Genomic DNA, 18,715 nt, shown 5'->3' with positions numbered 1-18,715 from the left:
AATCCTTACCCCACCAACAAAATTATATCAAATATTTTATTAATGAGCCAAAATTACATAAAGTCATTAAAAGTGGATGAGCTTGCTGGGAAAACAATCTACTTTAGAGGCTCTATAGGCAGAGTCAAGGCATCTGGCACCAGTCTGGCACACACCTATAGGCGAGAAGGAGCTCCAAGAACATCCGGTCAACGATGACGCTGCATTGCACCACATGCACCACTGGACCACATGCACGCTGCCCACCGCCAACCCTTCGTTATACTCTTTCGGCCGAGTGATCCACGACTTAGAGACATCATTTATGTTGTTTATTCTTTTACACTAGCAACAATAATCGGGACAATTGGCCTTCAGTGCGCTTCCAAAACAGCGACAATGAGCCAAACTGTACAAACACAGCCGGGAGAGGGAGATTAATGGGAAATATTACAACCATCAGGGACGTTTGCTGAACTTCTTTGAAGTTGAGCGTAATCTGTCTTTCGACATGAGATGACTCATCACACCCCGAGTAAGTTGTTCACATGGAGGACCGGGTCCATTTTGTTGAGTGAAAAGCAAATTGACAAACTTGTGTTTGGGTAGTCAGACCTGGAGGCTCCCCGTCGCCACTAATGCATGTGTTGTTGCCAACAAGGCCATGTGCGGGGTTTCTTTATAGTTTCTTTTGGAGGCTTGAGAATACAATACAGCAACGGCAGCAGCAGCTGCTGTAGGAACCCAGTTACCTTTTGAAAATCTAATTTAAAAAAACCCCTTTTGCCAGTTTCCAATGGCAGCATCCCTTGTGGGCTAAAAAGGCTCCAGAGTCAGACGATACAGTTCGTTCTGTGCATGTGGATTTCTTATGTTTGTTTTTCCTAAAAAATAATGCTCACATCCCAATGAGCTGACGTAACGCTGTAAATCAGTGGTACTCTTATTTTATGGTGATTCAGCTCTACGCTGTTTAAAGGGCCATATATTAATGTCATTGTGCCATCGTGAATGAGACCGCAAAAAGGCTTTTTTCACATTTTGGTATGCGTACCATCGCAAGTGGGCAGCGGGTGGCTCCAGAAGTGGTTCTTCTCACACACCAGTGGCTCGTCGTGGCTCAGCCTGTAACCCGGGTCACACTGGAAGGACACCGTGGAGCCGATGGACAGGTCGTGGCTTAACCGTAAGCCGTTCACCGGAATGCCGGGATCCATGCAGGAGTACGTGTCCAATGTGACCACTGGAGGAATTACAATCAAAAACAGGTTATTCAATGTGACCACTGGAGGATTTACAATCAAAAACAGGTTATTCAATGTGACCACTGGAGGAATTACAATCAAAAACAGGTTATTCAATGTGAGCACTGGAGAAATTAAAAATCAAACGGGTTCTTGAATGTGTTTCGAGGCAATCGTCGACCCTCAACTTGGCAATTTTCTTTTCTAAACTGGCGCATTCAATTTTTCAAGCAAGTCGTCTTTGTTCACAACCTTTAAGTCGTGTGTGCGTCACCGTATGGGCTTGTGACTGACGATGATGATGATGATGATGATGATTACCAAGAAACACATCTACGTTGTGTATTTACACAACCATGTACGCAGCTCAGCAGTTTTGAGCAATGTTTTTTTTTGTCACACAATGTCAGATTCTCTTCAACCATTCAAACAGTAGAGGAGGCGGTCCGCTCTCGCACATGCAAATATGACAGAGGTCTCTTGAAGTCATTTATGAAAGATGGGATGGCAATTCTATTTTTTTGCAATCAGCAAACCTTCTAGGCCACATTTATACAAAACAAGTGGAGACAGAGCCCTTTGATGTCATTACAATAACAACAACAATGATATCGGTTCGCAGACATAACCGAGAAAAAAAGTTTTCCAAAGTAAGCGGTTTACTTTGACTGTTATTTTGACTTTAATGAATGCGCGCTCATACTTTACCTAAAAGTATATAAAAAGATATATAATTACATGACGCACAAAAAGGGGACTGCGTTGTAAAAGTGTCAATTTCAGACAAAAGCAAAAGGCTATTTTATAAGAAGACTGTGAAGAAATATGCATGAATGCATTAACTGCCGGATGTCTGACAGTTTCTGTCTGAACAACCTTGATGGTGTTGTTGGTTCCTCAAGGTTTCAAATTCCAAATATGTTTTTTGATGCACTAAAAATATGCTGATTTTAGGCAGTTATGTCATCGGTGGGAAGCCTACGCTAAACCACAGTAGGATTATCAATATGTAAGCATTTATAATTATTTATATTTGTCCCCGGGAAATGTCTATGGTCTGTCTGGCAGTTTATTAATCTATCCATCTTTCTATATATTTCCAGAGCTCCCATATTTCATGCCAGTAAGACATCTTTGGAAACTTTATACATAAAAGAGAGCTCCAATTAAAAACCAATAAACAAAAGCTGCAAGCTAGTTATCTCCTTTTGTTCTCTTTCACGGTGTCCTGCTTCTAGTCCAACGTCTGGTGCTTGCAGTAGTTTCAGGTGATTGACCCCGTCAAGGGACTTTGACATGTCAGCAAATAGTATCCTGTTAATTGTGGGATGTCTGGCATCGGCGACTGTGAGCCCAGCATGAAGTGCATTTAAGTGCACACGATGTGAAATTGATGTCAAGTCTCCTCCACTGCAGAATCCCAACAGTGCCAGATACACACAAACAAATATCGTCCAGTAGCCAATTGAAATTCATTCTGATCCACTATGAGAAGAGCAGAACTACTGCACGGTGAGAGCAGGTGTTACTTTTGGCTACGTGGCACATAATTAGCAGCAAGAAATGACACAGTTATCAGAGTAACAGAGTTATATGATGTGCTGTGCTACACATTACAGTCATGAACATTAATAACCTGTATAACAAACCAGGCTCACTGATTATTCACGAGTGATAACAGGGCTCTTCCTTTGTACCGCTACTCCTCTGTAGAAAACGTGTCTCGCTCTCCTTGAGTAATACGTGTTATTTTTAGTATGGAAACCGATGAATGTCGCCCGAAGTAGAGCATTCATTGATTATTGCTGGTACCGACCTCCAGGGTGCAGGGATTCGGTGGGAGAAAATACAAAAATAATAAGAGTAAGATTAGAGAAAAGATACACTGAATATTAGGCCTAACTGTGATTTAATAACATGTTGTGGTATGTTGTGTGACTTAGTTACCCATTACATACTGTACAAAGGCAATGGGATGCAGTGTTCCTGAGCCTCAGTTGATTCACAACAGCCGTAAGACCAATTTTACAAATGAGGCTGGGTTTCCCCATAAGTATTTCCGCAATAAGATGTCCTAACTTGCAAGAAACTAATATGATCTTACTGTTATTGCTTTTCAATAGCCTCAACAACAAAAGAAAAATGCACTTGAGAGTGAAACATAATAAGACAAAAGGCGCTTGTGGTTTGTCAATAATACAGACATAATAACAAACCCTGTCTTATGAATCACATCTGAGTGACAAGGATAACGGCGCTAATGCAAATAATCGTGGAAAAAAATAAATCACACTGTGTTCAGAGTATTTTGCTATTTGATTTGTCAAAGACTACCAATCCATGCATAAGGACGTGGAGAGGGATAACATTTAAAATAAACTCTCCCGAGAGCAGAGGGTTGTACCCAGGTATTCACAGTATTTGATGAAGTACCTCTCAGAGACAATAGTTATAGTCCTCCCTAACCCAGATGTTCTTATACAGTCTGTGCACAGACAACCTTCAAGCTCGCACATTTAAATGTGTGGCTTCTGTTGCGCCTGACAAGGGACGGGAGAGTGCAGGAACACATTCAGGGAGCCAAACAGTGAATCAGGGGACTGGGATTTAGAGTAGGTCCCTTCAAGTCCGTTGTTGATGTGACCCACATGGCATAAATTCTTTTAAATTTTGCATTGCATTCGCAGTTTGCGGCACAATATTATTCAATAAGCTACATCGACTAAGATGTCGAGCAGGCTTTGATTTCTCTCAAGAGCTAGTAGCCATGTCATTACCCTACGATTTACTGTAACGTAAGAGTTACGATTCAGCGTTGACCTCAAAACTGTTTGGTCTCGACACAGTTTCAGAAACTTTATAAAAAGACCCATTTAAATTGAATTTAAAACACCACATACTTGTAATTACGTCTCCTTTTTTTCCTATTATTGACATAATATGAAAAGCAAAAAATATAAATAATCTGCATTTCTAACTCTCACCTTCAAAGAAGATCTTGAATCCACTGTTTGACCGACTGTTATCGGTGGTGAAAAGCAGATACAGGAAGTTACTGCTACTGAACAGGAACTGAGGGACCTGGGTTCCATTAAACGAGCCAATCATGGGAGAGAGCAGGTTGGGGCCGTCGTGCACTTCCAGGAAGTCATAGCTGAGCTCAGTTTGAAACCTTAAAAAAAATAAAAGAGAGCAGAGATGGAGATGCAGAGGACATTACTTATTCTCGGACTGATTCGACAGTTTGAAGTTGTTTAGCCAGTTTTGTCCACGGAGAAAATATTCTATTTTTATGGAGGTAAATGAGAAGAATGCGTTTCTTTGGAGCCTGAAATAGTAAGGATCCATGGTCCCCTCTCAGGTCTCTACATCCTCAAAGAAGTTCCAATATCCCCGTCAAAAGAAATACCCTCAGATCATTTTCGCAAGAGAAAAGCCACACCTCTCTTTGTTCTTAATGCAAAGAGCTTAAAAAAAAAAGAAGCTGCATAAACGCGGCTTATGAAAACATTGGCTCGTTTAAAGTGAGGAGGAGCAAAAAAAATAAAATCATAGGGAAAGTAGCTCTTTGTTTCTTTACAAAGGAGTGTGTCGGCACTGAGAAAGCGTTGATTGTAAAATATGAAAATGGTATGTTTCGCTCCTTAATGGTAGGAAATAAAGATCTTACAGCAAAGACTATTTTTTGTTCTTCTTTTTATTGCAGCTCTCTAAGGAAGTGAGCAAAATAAAGAATTACTCAAGGCGTGTTCCACCTCTTCTGACTTTCTATTTCTAACTCAGAGGCTTCCAGGGATAGAGGTACGCCTTCTGTGTACACGAGTGCACACATTTACACTGTGTGAGTGTCTGTGTGTGCGTGTACTGTATATGTATAAATAGTACTCACATCCAGTGCAGTATGTGGATATACGTACATGAGAAATGATGTGCGAGTGTGTATGTGTCCACCCCCCCCAGGATGAGTTGTTGCAGCACTGTCATACAGACCTGTCGAAGCTGATCTTGATGGAGCTTCCCGACTCGGCCTCAATGACCCACTCACAACTCAGGGAGTCTTTGTAGTAGCCCGGCCAGCCCGGGGAGAGGATGACACCAGACGGCCCTGAGTAGTGGCCCCCGCAAGGAGCTGGTGGAGCACAGAGGTGAAAGAGTGGTGGCAGGGATGGGGAGAATGAAGATATAAATTAAACAAGAGAAGGAAAATAGGCGTCGTTGTAACGATGATACCACTCAGTAATATTTTTGTACCCACACGAATAACATTGAAAGAAAATACATATAGGATGAGTCACTAAAAGGCTGTAACCCTGTAGTAGAGCTGCATGTTCCACATAACCCACTCATTATTGTATTTTTTTTTTATCTATCCGTTTTATCGCTTTTCATCCCGACCACACACATATCAGCCATTCCATTCCATTTCAGTACCTTCACATTTGGGAATCAGACCGCTCCACATCCCCTTGCCTTCCTCCAGATGGCATGTGATGGTGTCAGCCCCCTGCGTCTTGATGAAGCCCTCCTCGCAAACCACCGAGATGGCGCTACCCAGTTGGAAACTGTCCCCGAAGCGCCTGGCGTTCAACGGTACGCCAGGGTCAGGGCACTCATTACGCCCGAAAGCTTGTAATGAGAAGAAAGAGAACACGGTCCGGTGACAACGCTTTTGTGTGAATGAGAAATGGGGTCTTTGAGGAGTCGGGAGATAAGGGAAATGGATGTAGCTGTCTGTAGGAGGGGGGGGGGGGGGGGGGGGAAACAACAACAACAAAACTACCGGAGGTCTGCTCTGTACACCTAAAGGGGTGACAATAGCCTGTGTCTTTAGAGCTTGTTGTGACTTCGCAAGGAGAAAAACAATTACGACGGTGTGGTATTAGGCAATGAGGCACAAGAGTTAAGAACTGTTTGCACCATCCTAAATGCTGCCCTTTTGTTTTCGTGAAGGCTTCACTTCGCGCTTCACTTGGGGTGCAATGTAGTACCATTTCTCCTGAGAGCCTTAGCAGTCATTTAAAAAAAGACAAGAGTATGCTTTGTGACTGAAAACATGCAAATACACACACACACACACACACACACACATTACTACACTGCTGCACTTCATCCCATCCTTTATCATTAATAAGATATACAACGTCATGTTTGTTTCTTTGGTTTAGTTGTTTGAATGTTTTTGAAAAGCATTCTAATGTAAGAGCTCAGTCAGCCCTGATATTTGCAAAGACACATTCACACTCATCCCTAACCATGAAAAGGAGAATGTTGAAAATGCTTTACTATGATATGATTTTTCCAAATTGTATTGATCAAACATTTCCGTACTGCTATAAGTGATGTTGAACCCTCGTCCAGACATGGAGTGATCAGCCTGAAACTCGAGCTGCAGTACGTTGCTGTTGGACGTCAGGTGGGACGGAACTTCGGCCCCGGAGTAGCGTCCTAGTATCGTGGCTCCGGACTGATCCCCGTCTTTGATGGTGAGGAAGTCGTAGGGGGGCTCCAGGTCAAAGTCATTGAAGGCCAGGTGGATTCTGGAGCCAGGCTCAGAGATAATAATCCACACACAGTTAAGGTTGTTTCCATAGCCCTCCGGGTAGTCAGGAGACAACACCGTCCCCATGGGAGCGGTGAAGTTGGAGAAACAGGGGACTGTGTGACAGAGGGGACAAAGTATATTAGTAATGATTTGAAAACTTTAACATCCCAGGAAAGGATACTGCAACTCTCACTGGTCACAAAGTACACTGTGGACTGTGCCATGGCAGGACCCGGCAAAAAAAAAAGATCACTACAGAACAATGTCAGTCCGGTATAACTGGCTCAGCAATCGTTAGACAGCGCGGCTCCCATGGGTGCCGAGTAGTCAGAGAAAAGTAAACCTCTAAGTGGGATGGAACAGAGGAGTTGGTGTACAAAGATGCAGACATAGAACAATATAAGCGCGCAGGAATCCTGCGCCACTGTCCCGATGGAGCAGGAGACAGATTTGTGTTAGGTGTAGTGAAACTCACAGGAGGGGTTTAGGTTGTCTTGAGAAAGGACAATGTAGAGATGCATAAAGGTTTCCCTTCTCCCGAGTATTTGGATAGTGTACCAGTGTGTACCCTACTCCCTTCTCTTTGAAATAACAAGGCAACCCTAGCCTAGCAATTTCCTCCTTTACAGTATATATATTGCTGTTTATACACACACAATGCACTGCATGGTCATTTAACAACACTGTAATGAATCCTCCAATAGCTTTGTGTCGTTGTGAACTTTCCAAGCGCATAAGTAATTGCTTCATTAGCTGTCATTTAAAAAAAAAAAGGTATTGGACTCACATATGCAGATGGGGATATTAGCCGACCACTGATTGTTGTTCTGGCAGGTTATCATCCTCTCCCCGATGAGCTCGAAACCAAACTGGCATTCAAAGCGCAGAACATCTCCATTTAGAAAGCCGCTGCCCTCTTGGTAACCGTACAGAGGTGTACCAGGGTCACCACAACTCTCTTTGTCAATTTCTGCGGATGAGAGGTGGAGAGGAGGAAGGAGAGAATTAAGTCAAGCCAAGTACTTTAAGGTACTTTTTTTTTTTTCAGGTCCAGGTGAAGAGTCTCAGGGCCTGGTTAGGAAAGTTTCTTTGGAAGGAGATAGACAGGCTTGTGAGAGACAGACAGAAAGGCAGACAGCACAATGGACTCGCTGCTTTACTGAATGAGGCATGATTACAGACAGAGAGATCTGATAGCAACACTAAAGTCTGTGTACCTTTATAGTTGATCTTGAAGCCGATCGAGCCCACACTCTCATCAGACTGGAGATGAAGCCACATCTGATGGGACATGCTGACAATCAGGTCTGGAACAAAGCTCCCCGTCAGCCTGCAGACAGGGAAACAACAATAAGTCACTGCGGTATCAGAACCCACCTTCATCTCGTCACACTTTTCAGATATCCAATGTCCTACATGCTCTGTACACATTTATTGGTAATTATAGGGCAAAAGCCAAAGCAAGCCTTTACTTTAATAGTGCAGTCGTTAAATTAATTCAGAGGTTCTCTGCATAGCGTAGCAGCATTATCCTCAGTTAATATGCATCCAAAGAAGTATTTTTTATGTGATACTTACACTTGTATTATTGTTTTAGAATCTCCTACTTCCCCTCCATCTCCAATTGTCAGCGAATCGTACCCAATTTCGAGGTCGAACTCTTCGAAGTTGATCTGAATAACCTGTAATAAAATAAAATGGGTGTTGGCATGCACCATGGCTGTGCTTGAGCGCATTCATGGTAATTAGAAAACATACTATTGAAGCGTGTGTATCCAAGTCTTCCCAAAAGGAGTGCAGACAGTTTATGTACATTGACATGTAAAACAATTTGTTTGTCAAATACAAATCATCTGCCCTGGAGAGCATTCTGTCCACAGCTAACTGTACCCAAGTGCTTCCAACCAACAGCTCTCACAACTGAGTTTATCTAGTTGGTGGTATTTATTTATGTAAGCAAAACCCTCTCATAGATGAGGAGCAATTAAAAAAAATGATTCTCAAGTTGTATTAACAAAAGAACCCGCCATCTCGTTTATATGGAATTCATAACATGGCCTTCAGTGTTCCTCTAGGCAGCTGAACTTAAAGGAGGCGAGCCTACGTACGTAAAGCCTTGTACTGGAGTACAAATATTGCCCGTCGATGCCAGACACCCCCGCAAACAAAAAGGACGCCACAAACATCCTTCCAGGCAATATAGAAAGTGACAGCAGCATCTCTTCACATTAGCGCAAATCAAATACTAAAAAAAAAAAAACAATCATGATAGGCAAATTTGAGAGCCCAAAAAATGGGTTAATTGCCTGTCCGCATTTCACCCGGGTGACGAGGTACATTCGTCATCCGTCAATGGTCTTGAACAAATGTACATAACGTTACAAAAGACGACACGTTGCACTGATCAAACTGGCAGCAGCTGCTTACACTACTAATAATAATAATAATCGTGTAAAAAAAAGAGTCCGCTGCAGAAACATGGCGCAATAAAGCCTCATTAGCTCAACCTAGACTTTGCCGACGTGGATTAGTGGCGGAAAAAGAAAAGGATGTTGTAATGACATGATGACAAACATATGATGGCTGCTTGCTCGGCCTTAACATCCCTTTCTATGGCCATTGGGAGGACAATGCCTGCGCAGTATCCATGTATAACAGCCTCATTACAATGCACGCATCAACATAATTACCATAATAACACTAATGGTCCAAGTTTCAGTGCCAAGTCAATGGCGTGTTTGCCGAGGAGAGGGCACAGCGGCACAAATCTGTGGTACTTGCCAGTTCTAGTAAGTGCTAGTTGGTTAGTTATTGTTTATTAGCAGGATTGCACTCAGTCGCCACCTTTGTGTATGAATCTCGCTGGAAAAGCGACAGAGACTCAAGTTTGATGTACTGTAGCAGAGCATTAATGACCATTAGGAAAACCGCTTTGACCTCGTCACACTGGGGAGAAGCTGGTCTCATTCAAATCGGATTTTAGCTCAATTTCAGTTCCCAAAGACAAATAAGGCAAATTGTCCAATTGCCAACAGCCTAGTCTAATGCAAACTGAAATGCGACCCACTATGCACATTAATAAGGGACAGTGACATTGAATTTAAATTGAAAAATGCATGCATATTCTATGTAACCTTTTCCCACCTTGGAAAGCCCTTGGAAAATAGATGAGTACATAAATGCGTATCCAGGAAGGGAAAGTGGAGACAACTGCTCTGCACCACAGGTAGGAGGGGTAAAAAAAAAAAGGTGAGAGTTTACTCTACGGAAATATCTATTTGTGTTTACTATATCACTAATGAGACTGTTACACTCGTTTACGGGAAACAAATGGGATGTTACACCACATTACTTATACTGAACACTTTCATAATCTACGCCTGGGAATTCTTCAATACATTAATATAGACAATAAAAGCCATTATTTCATCTACCATATTTACAGTGCAAAGAGACTGTACGAGCAGCAGCAAGTAATTATAACCTAATAGGATTGCAGATAATAATGGCAAACACCTTTTCCCTCATGTTAGATTATTATCTTGACCACCTTTGACAGCAACCACGGCCCTCTCGTCTGCCTCTACGGTATCTGGTTCGTCTATCTTGGAAGTAACTGACGTATTTATGCTTTGAAGCCGGTGTGAATAAGTACAACACAAAAACACGAGTTGGGCTGCACGCAGTTGAAGCAACTGTAACCGTGGGTGGAAAATAATTTGGCATCCAAAGGCCGTTTTTTGGTGGGTCGTCACGTGACAACAGTGGCAGTGGGTTTTCATTTGAGAGAAGACTCTAATGTACTACCTTGTTCGGGTCGCTGGCTGTGATGATCCACACACACTGGGAGTTACTCTCATACTGGATAGGGAAGTTAAGGGATGTAAAAGTCCCAGAGGGTCCTTGTAGATTCGACCCACACGTTTTTACTGCAATAGAACAAACACAGGCGATAAACACGTGAACTTAAAAGAAGATCCTTGATTATTCAAAATCATATACTCAAATACAATATACAGTTGGACTGTTGAATTCACAATAAATAGTGCTAATAACTCCTGCATTGCAAAATGACAGAAAGGTAATATATTGTTTGCGAAAGTAGATAGGAGCTGCACTTTCATTAATCAAATTCTCAAAAAGGTGCTCCAGGTATTATGACCCATAGAAAAAAAGGCAGAGCATTTTGGAATGGAGACTGCGGCAGAGGCTCTCATACATAATTAACAAAAATGAAATGCACTCTATCTGCATAGAGCCTACATCCAGAGGCACTGCCTTAATCAAACACTTGCATTAGCTCTTCAGAAGCCTCACTCACCCTTGCAGACGGGTCTGTGGTCGCTCCAAGCAGCAAAGACCTCGGCTACGCGCTGGCAGGTAATCGTTTTGGAGCCCTGTAGCACATGGTCTTCATCACAGGTAAATTGAGCAGTTGCTCCGATGCTGAGAAGATAACAAACACTATTAACGCCTGGGGAAAAAAAGCAATCAATTCCTGAAAAACACTCCTGATGAAACATCAGAAACATTATTTATTTAATGTCATTCACAAACAGGTTTACATTGCACCGTGCATCAATATATTACATTTAGTAGACGCAAGCAAGTGTATCCATTTATTTATGAATCGCCCTCCTTCTCCATACTTAGAATACCAGTTAAAAATGATAAACAGGGACACCCTTTAATACTTTAACTAATAAACACCTCAATTATGTTCAAATATGAATGCGAGAAATTAATTATATTGTAAGTTAAAGCTAACCGAGTCGGGGGAAAGTGATCTTGAGACACAGAAGATATATATTTCATGGACACTCTGTTGTGCAGGACCTGAGAATAGACCTAAATATTAGTGTCCAACCGGCTAAATCTTTTTTTCTTTTTTCTAAATGAGTTCACTGTGTTGCATTCTGACAAAAAGCAAATCATCTTGAAGTGGTTGTGAATGTTGTTCTCTCCTGAAAGCTGGTTCAAGAAAAAGAAGACAGACTATACTGCATGGTATTAGCAAGAAGATTATCAAATAGATCAAATGTTCCATATGTGATAGTAATGTAACAGCAGGTTGTCGTAACATGAATACAACTGGGTCTCTGTGCACACAGATTTTGTTGAAATGTGACAGCGATACATATGCTGCATGCCATAACACTGAAATTGGATGCAGCGCACGCTGTCGCGCTCCTTAACTCCGACACAAATCTGAGCTCCATCCCTTCAGCCGCAGCGCCGACTCACCTGAAGTTGGAGCCGATCCGTTTGCCATTCTCCGTCTCCCCTGGGTCGGGGCAATAATTAGACACCTGTTTGATTCCCCCTTCGTTCACTGGGAGAGAAAGAGAAGGACCAAGAACTCTGTGTTGAAATACGCTCATTTTCAAAGCTCCGTACTTTCAGAAACCTCTCCCCCCCCCCCCCCCCCCCCCCCCCCCCCCTCCCCAATATCAACATTCACTGCCAAAATTGATAAAAACCTAATATCCTTGCAGAGCTGCACTGATTTGCACTGATTGGCTTAGCCCCTCCCTGTGCCTCCTGCTCTCCCTCACTAACACATGGCCCGTCTGTGAGTAGCCCCTCCTCTTCATAGAATCAGTGCAGGGTTCACAAATGGTTAGTACCGTGAACACCTCTGCAGTTAGTCGATCTATGTTCTTAAACCCACACCCTCAATCTCACAGACCGAACTCTTCAAATGAACCATTAGCCAGCATACGAGGAGCCTAGCAAGGAAAGCTGTGAGTTATACAGCTAAGTTGTTGACGTTCGCAACCGCTGTCACAATAACAATAATTTCACTACGCGATTCACGATCAAATCGCATTGCGATGTCTATAGAAAATTTGAAAAGAAATTGTAATGCTTGCTAAACTTTGTGTATTTTTTTGGGGGGCAAATTAATTAAGAAAGTCTGTAGCAATGACTGTATAAAAGCCTGATTTAAGAGGCTCTGGATTATTCTCAAAATGTTGTCATATTTGTATCATCAACAGGATAGCAGTATTACTTTTCTTTAAATATCACCGTTATTATTTAGTCAGATAATAAATCAGATAAAACAATCTCTCAAAGTCAGAGGCTTTTCAACTGCCAGTTATTTGGCAGCCCTGTTGTGTACACACACAAGTGGTGTGCGATATGGAGTGAGTGGCACGGCTAAATGCAACTCTCTTACCTGAGCAAGACAAAATATACGGGAAATATATCTGTGCCCAACAGGGACTAAGAGGATTAAATAACCTTCAACTATCAATTGCAGGAGCTGCAATAATCTCTCAGTGAGACTCTCCATACATAATAATAGTTTAAGCACTCTAGATAACACATCGTAGATATGCTTTCATATAGAGTACAGCCTTTGCTATGGTTCAAATGTAGAGAAGAAAAAGGACTTTTAATAAACTCATCTCATCATAAATTTAAAGATTGCACGCGCTGGAGATGAAATTCACGTAGCGCAATAATCTACATTAAGGTTTGTTGTAATATTTGCAATAAGACATCATCTCCCCCACACTAAGGCCTTTCCGTTTTAAACGTAAGAAGCTCCACACAATGTTTCTTTTCTTTGACTACTCTCAGGAAGTTCATTAGCTTTCAACTTAATTGTTGCCGGTAACAATACAGTTACGGGTTCAATTATATTCAATGAATCCGAAAAAGGGCGCACGAGGCATGTCTTTTTAAATGATGTACGGTCTTGTCTCGTGGAAAAAGATTACGGCCCTCTGCATTATTCATGTCTCCATGCAATGGCGAATCCATGACACATAAGGTAATAAAGATTACAACCTGTTATCACTGAAGTGTTTAGCACACTGCTGGAATTAGAGGGAATTGCGTTCCAGATTTATGTTAATGACAGAGCGCCGCAAGCAATTACAATGCATTCACTTTGGTCTGGAGTGTACACAAATCATCTGACAAGTGAGTGGTCACTCAACCTTGACTACTGCCCTGTGTGTGAGGACCACACAGTGCATGAACATAAGTCAATCGGATGTACTGCTTCAATAGTACGGAATGACACATGGGGGGTTTTGGCCGACTGAAACTAATAACATTTAGCATTTTGCTGAAATATACATAACGAGGCAGGTTAAATAAATAGGTCATCAAGAAGAAAGAGAAAGAGACTGCACTTCTGCTGAATCTAGTACTGTAGCTTAATTCCTTCGCCAAATGATGCAGCAAAATATAATAATAATAAAAGAGACAAGAAGGAAACAAAGATACAGAACTCAAAGCCCTACATAAACAAAAAAATCTAAACAATGAAAACAGTTGCATAAGAAAAATAAAAGACTTACTCAAAGACAGTTTGTTAGTGTTGTCCTTTCCTGGTAATAATTTTACCCCTCTGGATTTAAGCTCTCCAGAGCTTTTCACTGGTTGAGAGCAATAGAAAGAGTTTATTAGATTAAAAAGAAGTTACAGTATTAGATGTGAGAAGATACAGTTCAAGTGTTTCTTTCTCTGGATAATACTTGGTCCTATGGAGAACATAAAAAAAATGTAATTGCTACTGATGTGCAGAGGATCCTTTTTCTAAATAAATAAGGTCAACGGCTCTCATGCATTTCTAAGGGTTGGGCCGATAAAACCTAAATTAGTTCTCGTGATAGTTTGTTCATTTTACTTAGACATATTAAAACAGTGGATGGAAATCGATTGTTCAGAGCAGACTTAATAGTTATAGCTTCATTGGGGGGGGGGGGGGGGTTAGTCCTACGCACTATCAACGAGCAGCCCAATGGCTCCAACGCTACGTCTTAAGACGGTCCAATTAAAACCGATTGCACACACACACACACACACACACACACACACACACACACACACACACACACACAAGGCAGGTGATGCAAGTGGCTGTCATAATGTTGACTTGTCAACAGAATAGCCAGAAACCAATGACTGAACAAAAAAAAAAAAACGAGGCCGTTTGAATTTGAAAGCCTCACACTGTGTCATTTGCTTTAACACGGCACAACAATGCACTGCGACAGATGAGAAAAATTAGATTTTTCATGCAATATATTTTATATTTCATGTCTCTGTTGCCACGCCATGCATGTGACTGAAAGTTTGTACAGAGCTGTACATGGTGAAGTTGCAGGATTTCATATCTGGATTGGGGCCAGGCGTATAGTTTACGCAGCACATACAGTGACTTTAAAGTCACGGCGTAGAACAATGTCACGGTAATGGATTATCGAGCTGACGGAGCGGAGTTTCTAGAAGAGGAAAGTATATGCAGTATTTATCTCTTACATTTTTTTGATTAACAAGGCCCTTTGAAGTCAATGGTTTGAAGCAGAAAAGACCTTAGTGCCCTCTACAGAGGGGGCATTAATCAAATTGTTTAATATTCAGTTAACAAAAGATCAAAAACAGTGTTGCAATGGCAGTGTGTTTATCTTATGATGAGGAGTCCCTCTATTACCATGTGCAAATGAAGTAATCGTGTCTTACCTTGATACTGAGCCCGGAAGCCTTTGTGGCGGTGGTTGCTCTCGGTCACAAAGTGCAGCCGCAGCCAGTTCTTGTTGCTGATGATGGGTGCTGGAATATTTATTCCAGTTATCCTGAGTGTTAAAGAGTCACAAATAAATGCATGTTACGTGGCTTCCTTGTAACTAGCAAGATTATTGTGTCACCATAATCACCTAAAAAGAAAAAAAAACAGGTAATTGAGTAAAATGGAAAGAGGACAAAAGAAATGTATGAATACCTCGCAGGAAATGTTGCAGACTTCACAATAATGGAAGGAAATAATGAATACATTTCTTACACGGTGGGCCTGGATAGAAAACGATGCCCTTAAAATGAAGACCAGCTCTAAAACCACAAGGGGGAAAAAGCCCATCTTAACTTTGACTCTGTGTATATTTTACCGACAGTATGTGCCGGCCTGTACATGGGCAGTCGTCTTGACTCAAGTCTGTGTGTGTTCCATCCGTCTTACGGTCTGTATTGGTGTGTTAGATCAGAGGTTTTTATGCAGCGCGTGGCGGCTGCAGCATCAGGGACCCTCTGTAATTGAAGCGATTTAAAGCTTCTCGGGTCATTCTCATTTGTCTGGCTGACCAGCTCTGGCTTTTTTTTCCTATTGCCTAGCAATCCCTGCACCACACCCTGTCGTACCACAGTCAATAGCACATAAAGCCATTCTAGCTATCAAACAGGGGCTTGGGACAGGGCTTTTTTTTTTTTAAAAGCATTTTGCTTTTGAGCCCCGTGTTCCCCAATTGGCTCAGTGGTGGAAAAAAAACAAAAAACTACCTGTGCTAAGTTGTTGTTTTGCATTGGTGTGTATGTGCCCACACCAGCGCATGTGTTTTAAAAAAAATGTTATTGTGTGTGTAAAGGTGTGTTTAAGATTTGTTTTTCTATGTAATTTATTTTTGCATTCACTTGCAGAGCCACCACAGGGCCAGGCAGACAAAATAAAGAGAGAAATGAATGTGACAGTGAGAAAGAGAGTGATGAGGGAAAACAAAAGGGGAGAGGGTGACATTTTCCCTTTGTTTGGCCATTACAGATATAGAAAAATGCATTACCAAGTCTACTTGACATTTAATTTCTCCTTGTTTCGATTACACCACTGGTTCATGCTGTTTAAACGTGAACTGTATTACTTCAGTGAGACACATTTAAGGCTGTCGCATGTTTTATTGTTAATTAAATGAGCACACGAAATGTGATTTTCGTATATTTAATCCAAATCATCCACCAGAAAGGGAGATGATGGCGGCTCCCGGTGAAAAAAGGGGATTGTTTTTCACACAAAAGTTGATCTTTGCTTCCATTGAATCATTGACGAAACGCTAATGACACAAATAAACGGGCTGGATGGAGAAAAAAAATAAAACAGAAGCCTTCAGGTAGCTGGATTATTTAGAAGAATCTGCCTCAATGTTTTCTGTAGTGGAAGCTGCAAATTATCACGGGATTTCTGCGAGAAACCTCAAAGAAAATGGATAGTGACAATAAAGCGTTACCCAACCAGACGTTGCGTGGACGCTCCGGGGCAGAGCAGGAGTGATGTCACAAATGTAAGACCAGCGAAAGGTGAATATATACGGTTATCACCACAGCAAAGGACGGCAGAGGAAGTGAAACATTACCTGCCATTAACAGTCAATAAAGGCTTAATGACGCCTTACAGAGGACTTCCTCCATCGTGTGCATTTGTATCCGTGTGCAGCAAACCTTTCTCTTAATTTATCCAATAATAATCTGCATGCATACATATACATGAAATGACGTGACCTGAGAAGCTGATGTTTTGCAAGCTGAAAATGTTCTTTTGCTTTCTTTGATGACTTGTTTCTCAAGATGTCCCGACTGTTTGTTTATGTCGTGATCACGTTTTTAACTGCAGTCAAAAGGTTATGCAAAAACACAAGAGTGAGCTGCCTCGTCTCCTTAAAACAGATAAGAACAAGTGAGCGTTGTCTTCGGCTTTCTTATTGCATCTCCCCCGCTGCATATTCACTGGAGGGTTGTATAGCTTTCACGGTATACGGTGGTATTAAAACGGACTTTTATCATATCGGGGATATTTGCTTATCTTCGTTTAACACGGTTGCTATCAGGTTTATAATAATAACAATCTCCCTCAGGCTATTTGTTCCTGCGGAGATAAACATTTGCAGACATTACTTATTGGCATGAGTGCAGTGTTTTTTTTTTATGTGCTGGTTTCCATCCAAACTTCAGCACGCTTCATATTGATTTGGGGGGCGTCGCACAAGGAATAATGGGAGATTCTGACACAGGTTTTGCGAAAGGCACATCAGAGAGTTCTCATAAGACGGTCCCCTAAAGTGGTCCTGATTGGATACGATGAGGGGTTGAAGGGAGCGGGACGATCCCATCAAAATGCCAACGTAACGAACCCCGACGTGCAGGCGCTGTGGCCAAATGTGGCGTCGAGAGCAGAGCAATGAGTCAAAATCTCTGGTTGGTTATACATAGGTTCACCCCGGATAATGAGCTATCAATTCAAAATTGTTAAAGAAAGATTGGGCCAGGTGGTCTTTTCCTCATTCCCATATTCTATTTTTTTTTTTTTAAAAGACATCAAAATGTTATTTTCTGATAAGGAAGAAGCTGTTGCAGACGGTTACAGTAGATTGACCTCTGAGAACAGTAAGCCAGTCCCCATATGCCCAGTAGCTCCTTACATTAATTGCCTGGGTCAATTGTCGATTCAGATTCCTTCAATTATACATTCTTGGCAGTCAGACTGCAGTAGAGCGTAGCTTTTAGAGACACTTTGATGAGTTATATGTTGCCTGGGAAAATCAATAATAAATCCCCGGGAAGAAGAAATTGAATCTAATACACATGGTAATTTAACCAAAAGTTAGTAATTTAGCTGCAGGGCACTCTGAACCTACTTTGAATATCGTAGTCTTCCTCCGACGCTGGAATCGGGGTAGTTCGTATTCAGTGACCCAAACAAATATTGCAAGATTGCCCCGAACGAAATAGAAATCTATTCTAAAGTCTCGGCTTTCTTGTTATGTTTACAACGTGCAGAGTAAGATTACAGTACGCAATCACACAAAGCTGCAAAGAAACTGGAAATAAGGATGTGCATAGAGAGAAAAAACATTAAATGAATAGATCGGAACATTTTCTGATCAAATTGCATATAAGCAAGAAAAGTGCAACGCCTTTCAGGTTGTATGTTCTGTGTCCATAGTTGAATTAATGAGTGACGTGTAATCTACACCTTGTTGTTTTTGCCCTTTGTGAGCAGGGCTTTACGATCATATATTAAAAGGTCAGAAGAATAACAAAGAACGTTTTTTCTCGGTCGGGTCAGGCATGTCGGCTGTTGTCAAAAGGAAACTGAGATTTAGTTTTGTCTATTTTTCCCGGTGATTGACGCGTAGCCTCATATCAACCTTCCCCAGTGTGACGACAATGG

The 18,715-nt window shown here is 41.7% G+C and overlaps 1 protein-coding gene across 1 annotated transcript in view; it reads right to left on the bottom strand.

The window, feature by feature from the left end:
• Positions 1-18,715, bottom strand: part of LOC117745212 (CUB and sushi domain-containing protein 3-like) — a 185,303-nt gene that overhangs the window by 114,842 nt on the left and 51,746 nt on the right. Inside the window, 13 exon segments of the mRNA XM_034553370.1 lie at positions 1,034-1,222; positions 4,208-4,395; positions 5,214-5,352; positions 5,655-5,849; positions 6,552-6,878; positions 7,553-7,735; positions 7,983-8,095; positions 8,344-8,447; positions 10,573-10,694; positions 11,087-11,211; positions 12,010-12,097; positions 14,082-14,159; positions 15,247-15,359. Of these exon segments, the coding sequence (XP_034409261.1) occupies positions 1,034-1,222; positions 4,208-4,395; positions 5,214-5,352; positions 5,655-5,849; positions 6,552-6,878; positions 7,553-7,735; positions 7,983-8,095; positions 8,344-8,447; positions 10,573-10,694; positions 11,087-11,211; positions 12,010-12,097; positions 14,082-14,159; positions 15,247-15,359 (1,964 nt within the window).

This window comes from Cyclopterus lumpus, chromosome 16 (assembly GCF_009769545.1).
Source record: "Cyclopterus lumpus isolate fCycLum1 chromosome 16, fCycLum1.pri, whole genome shotgun sequence".
In the NCBI taxonomy this organism is placed as follows: Eukaryota; Metazoa; Chordata; class Actinopteri; order Perciformes; family Cyclopteridae; genus Cyclopterus; species Cyclopterus lumpus.
The sequence above is the reverse complement of the archived record's forward strand: the minus strand, read 5'-3'. Positions and strand labels throughout refer to the sequence as shown.